Below are 14,572 nucleotides of genomic sequence, written 5' to 3' on the forward strand. Positions count from 1 at the left end.
AAAAAAAAAAAAAAAAAAAAAAAAAGGAAGAATAAAACCACTTTTACCTGGCAGCTGAGATCGCAAAGCCTTATTTATTTGTTTGTGAACTATGCACCTGCATGCTTCATCTGTTTATAAACTAAACACTAACCTGTATAAGGAATATGTTTTTGCAACATTTACTCTTTTTTCTTCTCTTTTATGAGTATGCTTTAATGGCGCATCTATTTGTTTTGCTAAAGAGTGAAATCATTTTATTTTCACTTGAATGTATATAAGAATTCTTGTCTTCCTATAAACTTTCAACATATTAACTTGCATTACATTCCCCCAACAGTAAGTTGTTACCAATGATACACGTTGACTTTAATACAGCATTTATCTTGGGAAGGCAGAGGAAATATTTATTTGTATATATCATTTTGTTAGGGGAAATATTTTACATGTAAACAAATGTATTCCTTGTAATGTTTTTGTTTGACTTTAGTTAAACTCTCTCACTAGAAGTAGAATAATCACCACTGATTTCTCTGAATATAGTTCAGATTTTCATTTTTAGACCATTAAGAGAGCCACCCAAAATTATATTTTCAGATTCTCCTTTCTAATAGGTGTAAGGTATGGGACAGGTAGACTAGAGAGTTATAGAAAATGTGCAAGCAATAAACCTAAAGCATTAGTTCCCCACTCCTGCCTTTTTTTTTTTCTTAGATCAGTCTCATGAGCACCAGGGCTAGAGATAAATATATATGAGTTATCTATCAATATATGTCTGGTGGTGGTGATATCCTTTTGTTCCCCACCCAATACCCAAGGTTTTTTATAGCATATTTTAAAAATTGACTTGTGTGGAAAATATTTGATGACATTCTAGCCTGTCGTTTTGTTTTGTTTCTTTGAGACAGGGTCTTCTCTGTCAACCATGTTGGAGTGCAGTGGCACCATCACGTCTCACTGCAGCCTCAACCTCCCTGGCTCAAATGATCCTCCCGCCTCAGTCTCCTAAGTAGATGAGACTACAGGCTCGCACAATCCCATCCGGCTAATTTTTCATATTTTTTGTAGAGATGGGGGTCTCTCTATGTTGCCCAGGCTGGTCTCGAACTCCTGGACTCAAGTGATCCACCCACCTCAGCCTCCCAAAGTACTGGGATTACAGGTGTGAGCCACTGCACCCAGCCTGACATTTTATCATGTCTTATAAAACATTTTATCTATACATTCCTGCTCAGTTCCATGTATCATGAAACAAAGGTTGAAATACTACTGCCTTAGAAGGAAATCAAATATATTTTAAAATATTAACAACTACTCCAGAAATCATCCAAGAGGGGGAAAAAACAGGAAGTGAGAACAAAGCCATTATGGCTTTTGCTTTAAAATTTTCTTACAGATTTTGGGTAAACTCTTATATTTGACCTCAAATAGTTAAAAAAGAAAATAAAACTTTACGGATAGTCAAGATAATGTGAACGCTTATCTCAAGTGTTTTCCAACACCAAATATGTAGTGTATTTTCCAAAACCAGTTCTCTACCTCTCTGATTCTCTGACACCAACTGGGTGTCCTACAATTCGATCCTGTTCTGGCACTAACTCCCCAGGTTGGTATCAAACAGATTTAAGGGCTGAGTCTTATAAGAGTGACCTCATTTTGGTCACCAGGCACAGGTATTGAGCCCCCAGGTTACCTGTACTTCTGTCTGACTCAGCTATAAATTCAGGGGTTTGCACATCCCGCCCCCAACCCCCCGACTCAGGATTGATATTTGCTATGGCAACTCACAGAAATCAGGAAGGTGCTATAAACTGTTACAGTTAATAAAAATGAACAGCCAAATGAAGAAGTACATAGGGCGAGGTCCAAAAGGGGCCAGAACACAAGAGCCTCTGTCTCCATGGAGTTGATATATTCCACCCTCCCAGTGCATGGATGTGCTCACTGACTTGGATGTTCTCTAGTCCCTGTTGTTTAGGGCCTTTTATGGAAGTTCCATTACGTAGGCCTAATTGATTAAATCATTGGCCATTGGTGGTTGGACTCATCTCCAGACCCTGTCCCCTCCCCAGAGGCTGGGAGGTAGGGCAGAAAGTTCCCACACTCTTATGCCGTTGGCCCCTCTGGCAACCAGTTCCTATCCTGAAGCTGTCTAGGGCGTCGATGAGAGTCACCTCAGTGACATAGACTCAGGGATGGTTGAAAGGAACTGGTTTGAATAACAAAAGATGCTCCTTCTCTATCCTATCGCTCAGAAAATTCAATTTTAGGAGGTTAGTGCCAGGAATCGTGGACCAGGATGAAATATATTTTTGTTTTACTGCTGGGTTTCTTCTAGGTAGTGGAGACAAGGTTTTGGAGGTATGGCAAGGAGAGATAGTTTTCTTTTCATGCTGAACACTCCTGAATCTCTTCCCTAACAACATTCATTGCATCAGTTATCTATTGCTGCCTACCATAATACCCTGAAAACGTTAGTGGCTTAAAACAACAAACATTAACTGTCTTATAGTTTGTGAGGGACAGGAATTCAAGCACAGCATAACTAGGTGCTTCTGGCTCAGTCTCCCATGAGATGGCTGTGTAGCTGGCAGCCAGGCCTATGGTCTCATCTGAGAACTCTAAAAGGGTGAGGCACTTGCTCCTAAGTTCACACATGTGGTTGGGCAGACCTCAGTGCTCGCAACATGTGATCCAATTAAGAGAGAACAAGAAAGGGCCCCCAAAATGGAAGCCACAGACTTTTCACAACTTAAGTTTGGAAGTGATACCCCATCACTTCTGCCATATTCTGTTCATTAGATGTGAGTCAGTAAATCCAGTCTATACTCAAGGGGAGAGGATTACACAAGGGGATGAACAACAGGAGGTAAGATTATTGAGGCCCATTTTAGAGGCTACCTACCATATTCACCCAAACATAATGCATCTTGTTTTGGTAAGTGGTAAGAAACACTGGACAACAGATGAGGAAGGAAATTATAAGGACATTTATCTGATTACTTAGTCACTTTTACTTTCTAAAACTTCTCCAAAGTTTTGCTCAAAGTGTCTTCACTGATTAAAACCAGTTTTGATTAATTTTATAGTCAGTACCTGGATCTTGGCAAGAAAGCTGTGTACAATCAAGGAAGTAAAATCTCAGTAGAAGAAAATGAGTTTAGCTTTGTTTGTTTGTTTATTTATTTATTTATTTATTGTCAAATTGTTAATGATCTCATATGCCCATGTTTTTAAAGGGAGAACCAGGTTTCATTGGCCCTCAAGGAGAACCAGGCTTACCAGGTTTACCAGGAACAAAAGTAAGTGGGCCTCTTTCTTTTTCTTCCTTTCCTTCCTTCCTTCCTTCCTTCTTTCTTTTCTTTTCTCTTTCTTCTTTCTTCTCTCCTTTCTTCTTTCTCTCTCTCTTCCTTCATTCCTTCTTTCCTTCCTTTCCTTCCTTCCTTTCTCCCTTTCCTTCCTCCCTTCCTTCCTTCCTTCCCTTCGCTTCCTTTCCCTTCCCCTTCCTTTCCTTCCTTCCCTTCCTTTCCTTCCCTTTTCCTTCCTTCCTTCCTTCCTTCCTTCCTTCCTTCCTTCCTTCCTTCCTTCCTTCCTTTCTTCCCTCCCTCCCTCTCTCTTTCTTTCCTTCTTTCTTCCTTTCTTTCTCTCTCTTTCCTTCTCTCTTTATTTTCTTTCTTTCTTTTTCTTTTATTTTCTTTCTTTCTTTTCTTCCTCCCTCCCTCCTTCTTTCCTGCTTGATTTCTTCTTTCTGAAATTTTGTCATATATTTTAGTCCACTATGTTGAAAGAAATGTGGGATAACTTCATAATTTAGTTTGCCAGATATTTTTGCCTAATAGAGAATGAAAGCAGCTTAACCTACCTATTACTAACACTTCTAATGGGACCACTGTGTTTAATATTGAGTAGTGGAAAGTTAATTCTAGAAAGCCTTAGGCAAGACAACAGGATGGTGGAATATTTTAATTGTTCCACTTGTCCCCCAAATTGCTCCTAAACTGATAGGATGCTATTAGCCTCCTGGCCATATGGAAAAGTAGAGGAATTCTGAGGAGGAGAGATAAAACTCATTAACTGCTGCTCCTCATCACCATTTTCAGGATATACTTGTAAATCAAAGGTTATTACAATTCCCATTACTCCCCAGATTTCAAAGGCAAGTACTGATGTCATATAGATTCCTAAGTGCCTCATCCCAAAAGGATCTACTCTGAATAATGTCTGCAAAAATATTCTATAATGAAAACCATCTCATGATCTTCTGCTTGGCAACCCTAGAGAGGGCTCTAAAAGCAAAATCTATGTGCTGCCATGTAAAAAAAAAAAAAAAATGCTGCTATGAATACAGTCAGACCCAGAGTTCTCTTTTAATCTACCCTGAAAGACATAAAAAGTACAGCTCTGATGATAGAACTTTACTCATGACAGACTCATGAATCAAAGAAGGGGCAAAATTACATCAAACTACATTCTTTTATTTTTAAACCATAGCAGTCTTTGCCTCAATGTGTATTGCATTCAACAGAAATAAGCCAGGGATGATTTCCAAGAGTTGCAGAAATATGTTCATGGTCTGTTCTGACAGAAGGGTCCTCATTTCTTCTGGTCAAGTGAAAATAACTCTAAACCTAGTAAATGGAAACTATGTGTGTCCTGGGGGGACGAAACTCCATCAGATTATGCAAAATTGTTTTCTTAAGAAATTTCTCCACATCATGAGCTGTCAGGCTTATTAACAAAATATGAGGAATGCCTGTTTTAGCCTGAGCAGATTCACACAAGAAATGCCTTTCTGGAATAAAAAGAGAGAGAGAGAGCAAGAAAATAATGAGCATTCCCTGTTAATACAAGAACTGTTGTATTTATTCAGGCTTGCAGCCTCAGAGCCAGGGGAGAAAAGAAGGCAGCCTCACAGATGGGCGTGATACACAAAGAAAGGGAGGCCTGGTCAATGAAGGAGAAAGCCAGGCGTGAACTGGATCTAAAAGCATGTGTGACATTTTGTGTGCTGTACAAGGGAAAATAGAGAAAACACAAGCAGTAGAGAGTGGAGTTCATTCCTAAATATCTTTTCTTTAGTTACCTGATTTTAAACTATTCTGCAGTTTCAGAAAAAGTTCCAGGTAGAGGCATGAAATCAACATTAATTACTGTTATGAAGAATCTAGCATGATTTTATAGACCAGGTACTCATGTAACAGATACTACTCTGAACCCCAAATAAAAGTAAAGAATGTACTGTACCTATTTTGTATTTTCACAGAGGGGATATGGATAGGAAATTCATTTTACTAACATTACTTTGAGGTTAATTGTCAGCTGAATTACCTACCTTAAATCAGCTGTTAAAACAGCAACATGCACGTGCACACATATACACACATGAATATTATTTAAATATCTAATTTGTGTTGAATCCACATATGCTAAGTATAAATGTTATGGTTGGTTCAGTATGATAATGGGAAAGTCATGATTATTTTAAAAATCTCTTTCAGCTGAACACCACTCTTCTACTTGTGTAGACAATCTGGATTTGTACCACTAAATTCAGATTTAAAAAGTAGCTAAGACTATGTTTCTTATTCCCAACACAGTGAAGAAAGATCATAATCAAGGAAGATGTGTAATGGCATCAAAAAATGCTGCATCTTTTGTATCTACATTAGTACCTGAAAGGGACCTAGATCAGGCTAAGGAAATGGGGGGGAGGAATCTGGAAATGGTGGCTTGCGACTCTAATCCCAGCACTTTGGGAGGCTGAGGCAGGCAGATTGCTTGAGTCTAGGAGTTTGAGACCAGCCTAGGCAACGAGACGAGACCCCATCTCCACTAAAAATACAAAAATTATCTGGGCATGGTGGCACATGCCTGTAGTCCCAGCTACTTAGGAGGCTGAGGTGGAAGGATCACCTGAGCCCAGGAGGCAGAGGTTGCAGTGAGCCGAGATCACACCACTGCACCCCAGTCTGAGTGACAGAGTGAGACCCTGCCTCAAAAAAAAAAAGAAAAAAGAAAAGAAAAAGAAAAGAAAAGAAATGGGGCTATAGTCAGAATATTTTAGAATACTTTTACTAATACTGTTTATTCATTAATTTACCAATGTTTTTACCAAATATTTTTCGGCATTTAAGCATGGGAAGTAAATGCAACAGCAACAGTTTCTATTCTCCTGAAGCTTACATTGCAGTGTGGGCGAGGAACAGATGGAAGGAGGGAAAGAAGTAAACAAATAAATAATATGATTTCAGAGAGTGATAGGGAACTAATAAAGGATGTAACAAAAAGTGATTCTAGGTTGGTGTGGTGGTGCACACCTGTCATCCTACCTACTCAGGAGGCTGAGGCCAGAGAACTACTTGAGCCCAGGAGTTTGAGGCTGTAGTGTGCTATGATAGTGCCTGTAAATAGCCACTGTACTCCAGCCTGGGCAACATAGCAAGATCCCCTCTCTAAAAATATATAAATGTTAAAAAGTAAAGATGTAAGGGCCGGGTGCGTTGGCTCAAGCCTGTAATCCCAGAACTTTGGGAGGCCGAGATGGGCGGATCACGAGGCCAGGGGATCAAGACCATCCTGGCCAATACAGTGAAACCCCGTCTCTACTAAAAAATACAAAAATCTAGCTGGGCGAGGTGGGATGCTGTAGTCCCAGCTACTCAGGAGGCTGAGGGCAGGAGAATGGCGTTAAAACCCGAGGCGGAGCTTGCAGTGAGCTGAGATCCAGCACTGCACTCCAGCAGCGGGCGACTAGCGAGACTCTGTCTCAAAAAAAAAAAAAAAAAAAAAAAAGTACAGATGTATAGACTTCCACTCTTGTGGCAAACTACAGATAAATGATTTTAAGGGGTTTTCATAGTGGACTGTTTAAGAATTATTCTGTAATTCTTAAAGTAAAATATTAAAAGAAACACCAAATACTTTACAGTTTTTAAAATAATTTTCATATACCAATAGAAGCTCCTTAGTCTCATTCAACAGGGTAATGGGGTGGGGATGACAAAAGCAAAAGCCCTTTTGTTTCTGGGCCATTGTGTCTATCTCCTGTATCTAGAGAAGTCCCTTGTCTTTCTCTCAACCTCTCCATTTTCACAACCTCTTCAGTTGCTGTTGAGAAGCCTACTGAGTCTTTAACTCTTGCCTCCTGTCTTTCTTAACCCTTGACTAACCTATCCCACCTCCCCTACAAAACTACAAAAGCTTCCCAAAGTGGGCATGATACAGATAAGGATCTTGGAATTTAAAGCCCTACATGACCCACCACAGATCCAATTCTATTTTATTATCTTTTCCAAGATGAAGTATTTCCTTCAGTGAGGAGAGCACCTCTTTCATCCATAAATATGTCATCAACAGTCTGAATTCTAAATGTTTGATGATTGAAATTCTACCCCTTATGCAAGAAGCCAGATACTCTTTACTCTGTGTTTAGGGAGTATTAAAAGGCACCATCTTCCTGGAGGGCAATTTAGCAAGTTTTTAAAAATATTCATACTTTTTGACCTAGCAATTTTCCAACTAGGAATTTATCCTCAGAAAATGATCAGAGATGTGCAAAGATGTACATTTAAAACATTTATGCAAAAATTGAAGTTTGAGTACAACCAGTTTTACCCACTTTAAAAGCTTTGTGACTTGGAACAAGTTACTTAACCTCTCCAAACTTTGGCTTCCTCATCTGTAGAATATGGATAATAAAACTTTTCTCATCTGTCCTGAGGATTAAATAGGATAATGCATGTAAAGTGTTTTGTGCAGTTCCTGCACTCATCCATGCTACAGTCATTAACAGCAATAATTATGAAATAAACCCTACTCATCCTTCAGGACACAATTCAAGTCTCACCTCCAGGGATCCAATCCACAATAACAGAAATCAATGGGGATTCCCCTTCTGTCATATATGGCCTTATATTACTCCTTAATCCTGAACTATTTTGGTTTTTTGCGGCTCTTGTCTGCCTAAGTACATCACTAGGTCCTTGAGGACAGTAGCCATATTTATACTTCACAGAGACATGAATATATTTAAAAAACTATAAAACCTGTGTGACTAGCACCATTCTGAACACTTTTACATTCATAAACTATGAGATGAGTACTATTAACTTTGTCCATTTTACAGAGGAAACTGAGGTGTACAGAACCTAACTAACTTACCCTAGAACACAGAATTGGTAAATAGCAGAGCCAGGAGTAAAACCTAAGATGCTGGATTACAGAGCCAGGAACTTAACCACTTTGCCATGCTTCTTGCCAGCAGTTCTTAAAAAGTGACTGCAGAATGAAAACGGATATTCGTTCCTATTTTGAGGTATAATGATGGTCTTTATCAATTCCATTTAAAGGTCTTTCTATTTACCAACATAGCTATTTGACAGGCATTTACCAAACCATTTCCTTATCCATAAAATGGGGATGATAATACAAACATTGGCTAATTGCATATTAGTCAAGGTTCTCCAGAGAGACAGAACCAATAGGATATATCCAGGGAGATAGATAGATGAGTGGGGATTTATTAGGGTAATTGGCTCATGGAATTATGGAGGCTGAGAAGTCCCACAACTGGCTATCTGCAAGCTGGAGGAGACCCTGGGTTGACAGTAGCATGGCTCAGTCCAAGTTGGAAAGCCCCAGGTCCAGGGAGGCAGATGGTGTAACTTTCAGTCTGAGGCTGAAGGCATGAGAGCCTGAGGGGCACTGGTGCAAGTCCCAAAATCCAAAGACAAGAACCTGGAGTTCTGATGTCCAAGGACTGAGAAGAAGGGCTCTCAGCTCCGGAAGACAGAGTTTGCCTTTCCTCTTCTATCTGGGCCCCCAGCAGATTTAATGGTGCCGCCTCACATTGAAAGTAGATCTTCCTCACTCAGTCAATAGACTCACCCACCAGTGTCCTCCATTAACACCTTCATAGACACACCCAGAGCAATGTTTTATTATCTTTCTATGTGTCCCTTAATCCAGTCAAGTTGACACCTAAAATTAACCATCACAAATTGTTTTGATTATAAAATAATTCATGTTAAGAGATAACATGAATAAATAAAATGCTGGGTACTGGGTAAATCAATGAAAACTCTCTGCTTTCTTTGGTTTCATTCAACTCATTTATTAATCTACAGGGACCAGCCTGGGTTGGGGGAATGGCCATTTACCTGTTTTGCAATTTGTGACAGGGTGAACGGGGGGAAGCAGGGCCTCCTGGAAGAGGTGAGCGAGGGGAACCCGGAGCCCCCGGACCAAAGGTCAGTTATTCTTACATTGGAAAATAACCATTCTCTGGCTTGATTTGATTTAGAACACAAAAAACGAAAACATTCTCAACAGGTATTAAAACAGCCCAAATCACAAATAGTTTGTTGAAATGCACACCAACTGGTTCTTTTCAAAAGAGATTTTACAATTCATCTCACCCTGTTTAATCTGTTCAGTGAGCAAACTGATAGCATATCCAAATGTAAAAGAAGTGCTGTCATATTAACACATTATCACTCAATGTGTATTAAAACTTACTGAGAAAAAATCCCTGTTGATAAGTGCTGTGTTAGTTTCTATGGTAACTTAATGGGGCGTAACACCTTGAAAATATTAGAGCTAAGGACTTATTTGACTGTTTAACCTTATTCATTTAAACTTTCTGCAAACTAGTATGGTCACACTTTATTTTAATAGCCCCTCCTGGAGACACAGGAAACGATTTACTCTTTGATGAAAAGGAAATTGATGCAGGCCAACACTGTTGAGACTAATGAGAATTATTCACAGAACTCTTCTCATCCACTGATGGGAGGGCAGCCTTCAGAATAATAATGGAATGAACTGATGATATAGTGATGATACTTACGTTTAGTATTATAATAACCAACATTCTGTAGAACCATATATTGAGGCAGTTAAAATAAAGTGTTTCCATTTTTCTTCATTATTCTGAGTGACTGCTAATTTCTTTTCTTCTGTTCTTATCTCCTCTATAATTTTATCTTTTTTATACTCTTATTCTCCTGTAATAGGGGAAACAAGGTGAATCAGGAAGTAGAGGCCCAAAGGGGTCAAAGGTCAGTAACCAGATAACCATTTAAATATAACATGAGGCCTTCAAGATCTGTGCTTTTTACCTTTGCCACAGAGGCATGTTTTTCATGTTTTAGATTAAACTCTTTCACACAGTGAAATTGCAATTCTTATTGCAAAATGGATTGCAGTATCTCTATGATGATAACTCAAAACAATATGTTTATTTCATCTTGCTTGTTTTTGCATAGTCTTGTGCTTCAGAAAATTCCTTAAGAAAAGTTGTATTTCCCATTTCATAGGAATAGCTTCTTGGAAAAAAATTAAGAACTTTCCTTAAATTATGTATTATATAATCTAATTTTTCATTTCCTGGCTATCTTTGTGATAAATGCTCAAATTATACTCTGCTTTTTAATTGACTCCCTTCGTTGCATTGAAATTTTACTGCCAATTGAAATTCTCCTCTATATCATACTCTTTATACTATCTGCAATAACATATATAGTGTCAGCAGAATCATGTTATTTAAAATGCTGTTAGCTACTAACATGGAAAAAAATATGTGCAAGATGAAGAAAACAGAGAGCAAAGATTATTAACGCTTCATTCATAGCAAATTTATTATGATCAATGTTATTAGCATACTGTGGATGGGAAGAATTATCATCTTTTTTCCTGCTTATCTTTATTCATCCTTACCCAGTTTATGTGAAATCTGTAGAAAACTTTTAAAATGCTTGATACCAAACGATTATAATCATGCTGCTTTATTGTACACATGCACACGTATTTATTGTGTGCTACTATTACAATAGCAAAGACTTGGAATCAACCAAATGTCCATCTGTGACAGATTTGTTGTTTATAATTGTGGAAATATACACCATGGTAATACTTATGCACATAAAAAGATGAGTTTGCGTCTTTGTAGGACTTGGTGCAGCTGGAAACCATCATCTACTTAGCAAATTTTTTAAAGAACAGAAAACCTTTCACGATGTTCTCTCATAGGTGGGAATTTTGTTTTCAATGTTGTTCTTGGGACTTGATGTGTGTGTACATCACACACTGGTTTGGCCTATCATGGGGAGGGGGGTGTGTTCGGGGGAGGTGTTGTTGTGTGTTTATACCTGATATAATTGATGAACTGATGGGTGCTGACAAAGTTGATGGGTGCAGCACACCACATGGCACACTATATACATATGTAACAAACCTGATGTTATTGCACATGTACCCTAGAACTTAAAAGTATAATAAAAAAAAATAATAAATTTTTAAAAAATAAAAATGCTTTGAAGTCTGTACAGAAAAAGAACCCTATCGATTTAAGGCTGTTTTAAAGAACCTTTAAATCTACACAGGTTCAAATCTCTTCTCCAAAGTTTCAGTTTACATTTCTAAGAATGTTGAGGGCTTAGACTATTCCTGCTGCTCTACAGTTGAGGTAATGCCACCATCACTGAAACGTCGATAAATTTCATATTGCACTGAAAAAAGAGCGTTGGGTTTGCCCTGCCTCTGACCTTCAGCCCTGCCAACCTGTTCCAGCTGGCTGCTGTCCACTTCAGCACTGTCTGAGTGTTAAAATGCCTATATCTACAGATGAACTTTTCCTTAGATCCCCATCATCAGAGGGAGGCCTAGCCTCTGATCTTCCTTTCCTAATTCTCCCTAGAATGAGCTCTTTACTCCTTTCCTGTCCCAATTATCTATACTTTTCTTCTCAGAGGAAAAACAACACAATTGTTGGCTCTTTTTCCCTTTGCCCCAAATCTCTTCATAAAAAGGAAGAACATGTCTCAATCTGCAAGGTAAAAACTTACTTTGGGTGCCATAGAAACCTCTTGCTTTGCCTTTGCAGATCCTACCTAGTGAGACAGTTACCATATATATTGTTGTTTCAAGATACTCTATTACCTGAAAAGGGAATTTTTTTAAAAAAGGAATTTTAGTTCTTTTCAAGCTGTATCTTTAAAAAAGCATTTGCCATTTTGGTGGTGGTTGCTGTTATTTTTCACTTCAGAAGTTCATATTAAAGGTGCTTCTGTATGGTATAAATACATTCTTAGATGAGAGATTTCTAGACTCTCCCACTTCTAATTAAGTTTTTTCTCTTTCCAATGGGAAAAGGGGGATCGTGGAGACAAAGGGGACTCTGGAGCTCAGGGACCAAGGGTGAGTGTTCCTCTCATCCATCTAAACTTTTGCTTCCTACAATCGCAGATTTGAATTCATGTCATGGCTGTTCATATGACATCTGTATTAATAATACTCAATAATAGTATTGAAGGTAGACTACTGTAATTATTCCTGAAATGCCCCTACTTCCTTTTCTTTCCTCACCAGAAGCAGTGAGTGTAGGGATTCCAACACATAAACTAAGTTTCTTTGAGAAGGTTTGAAGAACTCCCCCTGTCTACTTTCCCTCTGTTCCCATCCAGCTAATGGAATTTTCCACTTTGCAATTAACTCAATTATAAAGAAAGCAATAACCCATATGTTCAGCATCCTTTTTAAAAAAAAGGGAATTATGACATGACTAATGGAAGTTAAGTAGCAGATCTAGTAAGTAGGGTAGAAGTCTTAAAAATATACATGTATTCTATTGTTTGTACCCTATTTGGTTTAATTTTTGTGGCATTCATTCCTGATGGGAAAGCCAACATTTTTCTACAGAACAATGTTCTATCTTTTTAAAGAATGAGGGCCAGATGCAGTGGCTCACACCTGTAATCCTAGCACTTTGGGATACCAAGGCTGGTGGATCACCTGAGGTCAGGAGTTCAAGGCCAGCCTGCCTAACATGGTGAAACCCCAACTCTACTAAAAATACAAAAATTAGCTGGGCATGGTGGTGCATGCCTGCAATCCCAGCTACATGGGAGGCTGAGACAGGAGAATTGCTTGAACCCAGGAGGCAGAGGTTGCAGTGAGCCGAGATCACGCTACTGCATTCCAGCCTGGGCAACAGAACAAGACTCCATCTCAAAAAAAGAATGAGGAAGCAATATATGAAGTATGGATGAGGAACAAAAGGTTGGAGGATGCTTTAATAAATATGAATAAAGCAAATAAAATTGTACAGGTCACATCAGAGTAGCCTATATTGTAATTTTCAGAAAATAGTTTCAAAAATTAAATCGTATTTTTTTATCAGATTTCATATATTGAACCTACCAAAAACAGGATATAAGAAGTGGTTTGCCTCCTTTGAAATAAGGATAAATTTTGAACATAATTATTTATATATTCTAAAGTACAGTTGGGCCTTAGTAGGGAAATGATGGTCAGAGAGAGCTGTGAATTATGTTTCTGTTTCTGCCATAGTCCACCCTACATGCTAAGCTAATATCCATGATTTTCCCTTGATTGGTTTTGTCATAGGGTCCACCTGGTCAAAAAGGGGATCAAGGAGCCACTGAGATCATAGACTACAACGGCAACCTCCACGAAGCCTTGCAGGCAAGTGACTGCTCCCTGCCCTGACATACTCTGAGAAGGATGCTGAGGAGCACCCATGTAATGTGTGCAAATATGAGCTTCCACACCCTCTATCCTCAGAGGACTCCACTGCTCAAGGCACCCCTTCTCCCTGTTCTCAGGAACCCATCCCCTTCTCTCTGCCCCAGTTTATCTTCTTTATTTTGTAGCATTTTTCAATCCTTTCTTTCCTTTCCTTTCCACCTTCAGATATAGTTAAGCCTTATGAGGGATAAACCTTGTGTTAGTTTGGCCAAGTTTTGCCTCCTTGCTTGCAGAGGGAGTGTGGCAAGGCAATCAAGAGCTCTGTGCCTCTGGGGCTGGAATTGCTTGCATTCAAATCTCAGCTCTCTTGCTTACTAATGTGTGACCTAGGGCAAGTTATTTCACTTCTCTGTGCCTCAGTTTCCCTGTCTACAGAATGAGGATGGTAGCAGTATCTTCCTCATAACATTGTTGAGAAGACCAAATGGCACAATATATATTATACTCTTAGCATAAGAGTAAGCACATAGTAAGTCCTCTATAAGTATTTCTTATTATTGCTACCATATAATTCTTTTCATCTCATTAAGTAAGCGATCGACTATGTGGCTTGTCTCTATCACCTTTGCTTCCTATTCATTCTTTTCATGTTTAGACTCCTGCATTCTAGCCTTTATCATCATTCTGTTGCAGCTTCTCTTACAAAGGTCAACGATAACCTCTACGTCAAGTCTACTGGACTCATCACCCCTGACTTTTTTGTGATATTGATATCAAACCACCTTCCTTTTGAAACTTTTTTTTTTGGTCTCTCTGACCTTCTACTTTCATTTCATTTTTTCCATTCTTCTTCTCTGGCGTATCACCTGTATTTTGGTGTTTCTAATTTCTCTGTCTATTCCCTAGTATCCTCAAATCTCTGATCTTTTCTTGGTACAGCCACTCCCTCTGTGTTCTTCTACATTATGGCTCTCAATTCTTTCGTCTCCAGATATAATCTGTGTATGCTCCCAGCTGTCCAAGAATATTTTCATTATGGATGTATGAATGCTTTATCAACTTCCACCAATACACACAATTATACTGGTTACCTTTCCCACCTACCAAA

The 14,572-nt window shown here is 38.8% G+C and overlaps 1 protein-coding gene across 1 annotated transcript in view; it reads left to right on the forward strand.

Annotated features, from left to right (window-relative positions):
• The window catches only part of COL25A1 (collagen type XXV alpha 1 chain), a 200,755-nt gene that overhangs the window by 133,221 nt on the left and 52,962 nt on the right, over positions 1-14,572 (forward strand). Inside the window, exons 15-19 of the mRNA XM_017852381.1 lie at positions 3,219-3,281; positions 9,159-9,227; positions 9,993-10,037; positions 12,130-12,174; positions 13,384-13,461. Of these exons, the coding sequence (XP_017707870.1) occupies positions 3,219-3,281; positions 9,159-9,227; positions 9,993-10,037; positions 12,130-12,174; positions 13,384-13,461 (300 nt within the window). The remainder of the gene's footprint in view (positions 1-3,218; positions 3,282-9,158; positions 9,228-9,992; positions 10,038-12,129; positions 12,175-13,383; positions 13,462-14,572) is intronic.

The sequence above is a fragment of the Rhinopithecus bieti genome, unplaced genomic scaffold (assembly GCF_001698545.2).
Source record: "Rhinopithecus bieti isolate Rb0 unplaced genomic scaffold, ASM169854v2 scaffold_35077, whole genome shotgun sequence".
In the NCBI taxonomy this organism is placed as follows: Eukaryota; Metazoa; Chordata; class Mammalia; order Primates; family Cercopithecidae; genus Rhinopithecus; species Rhinopithecus bieti.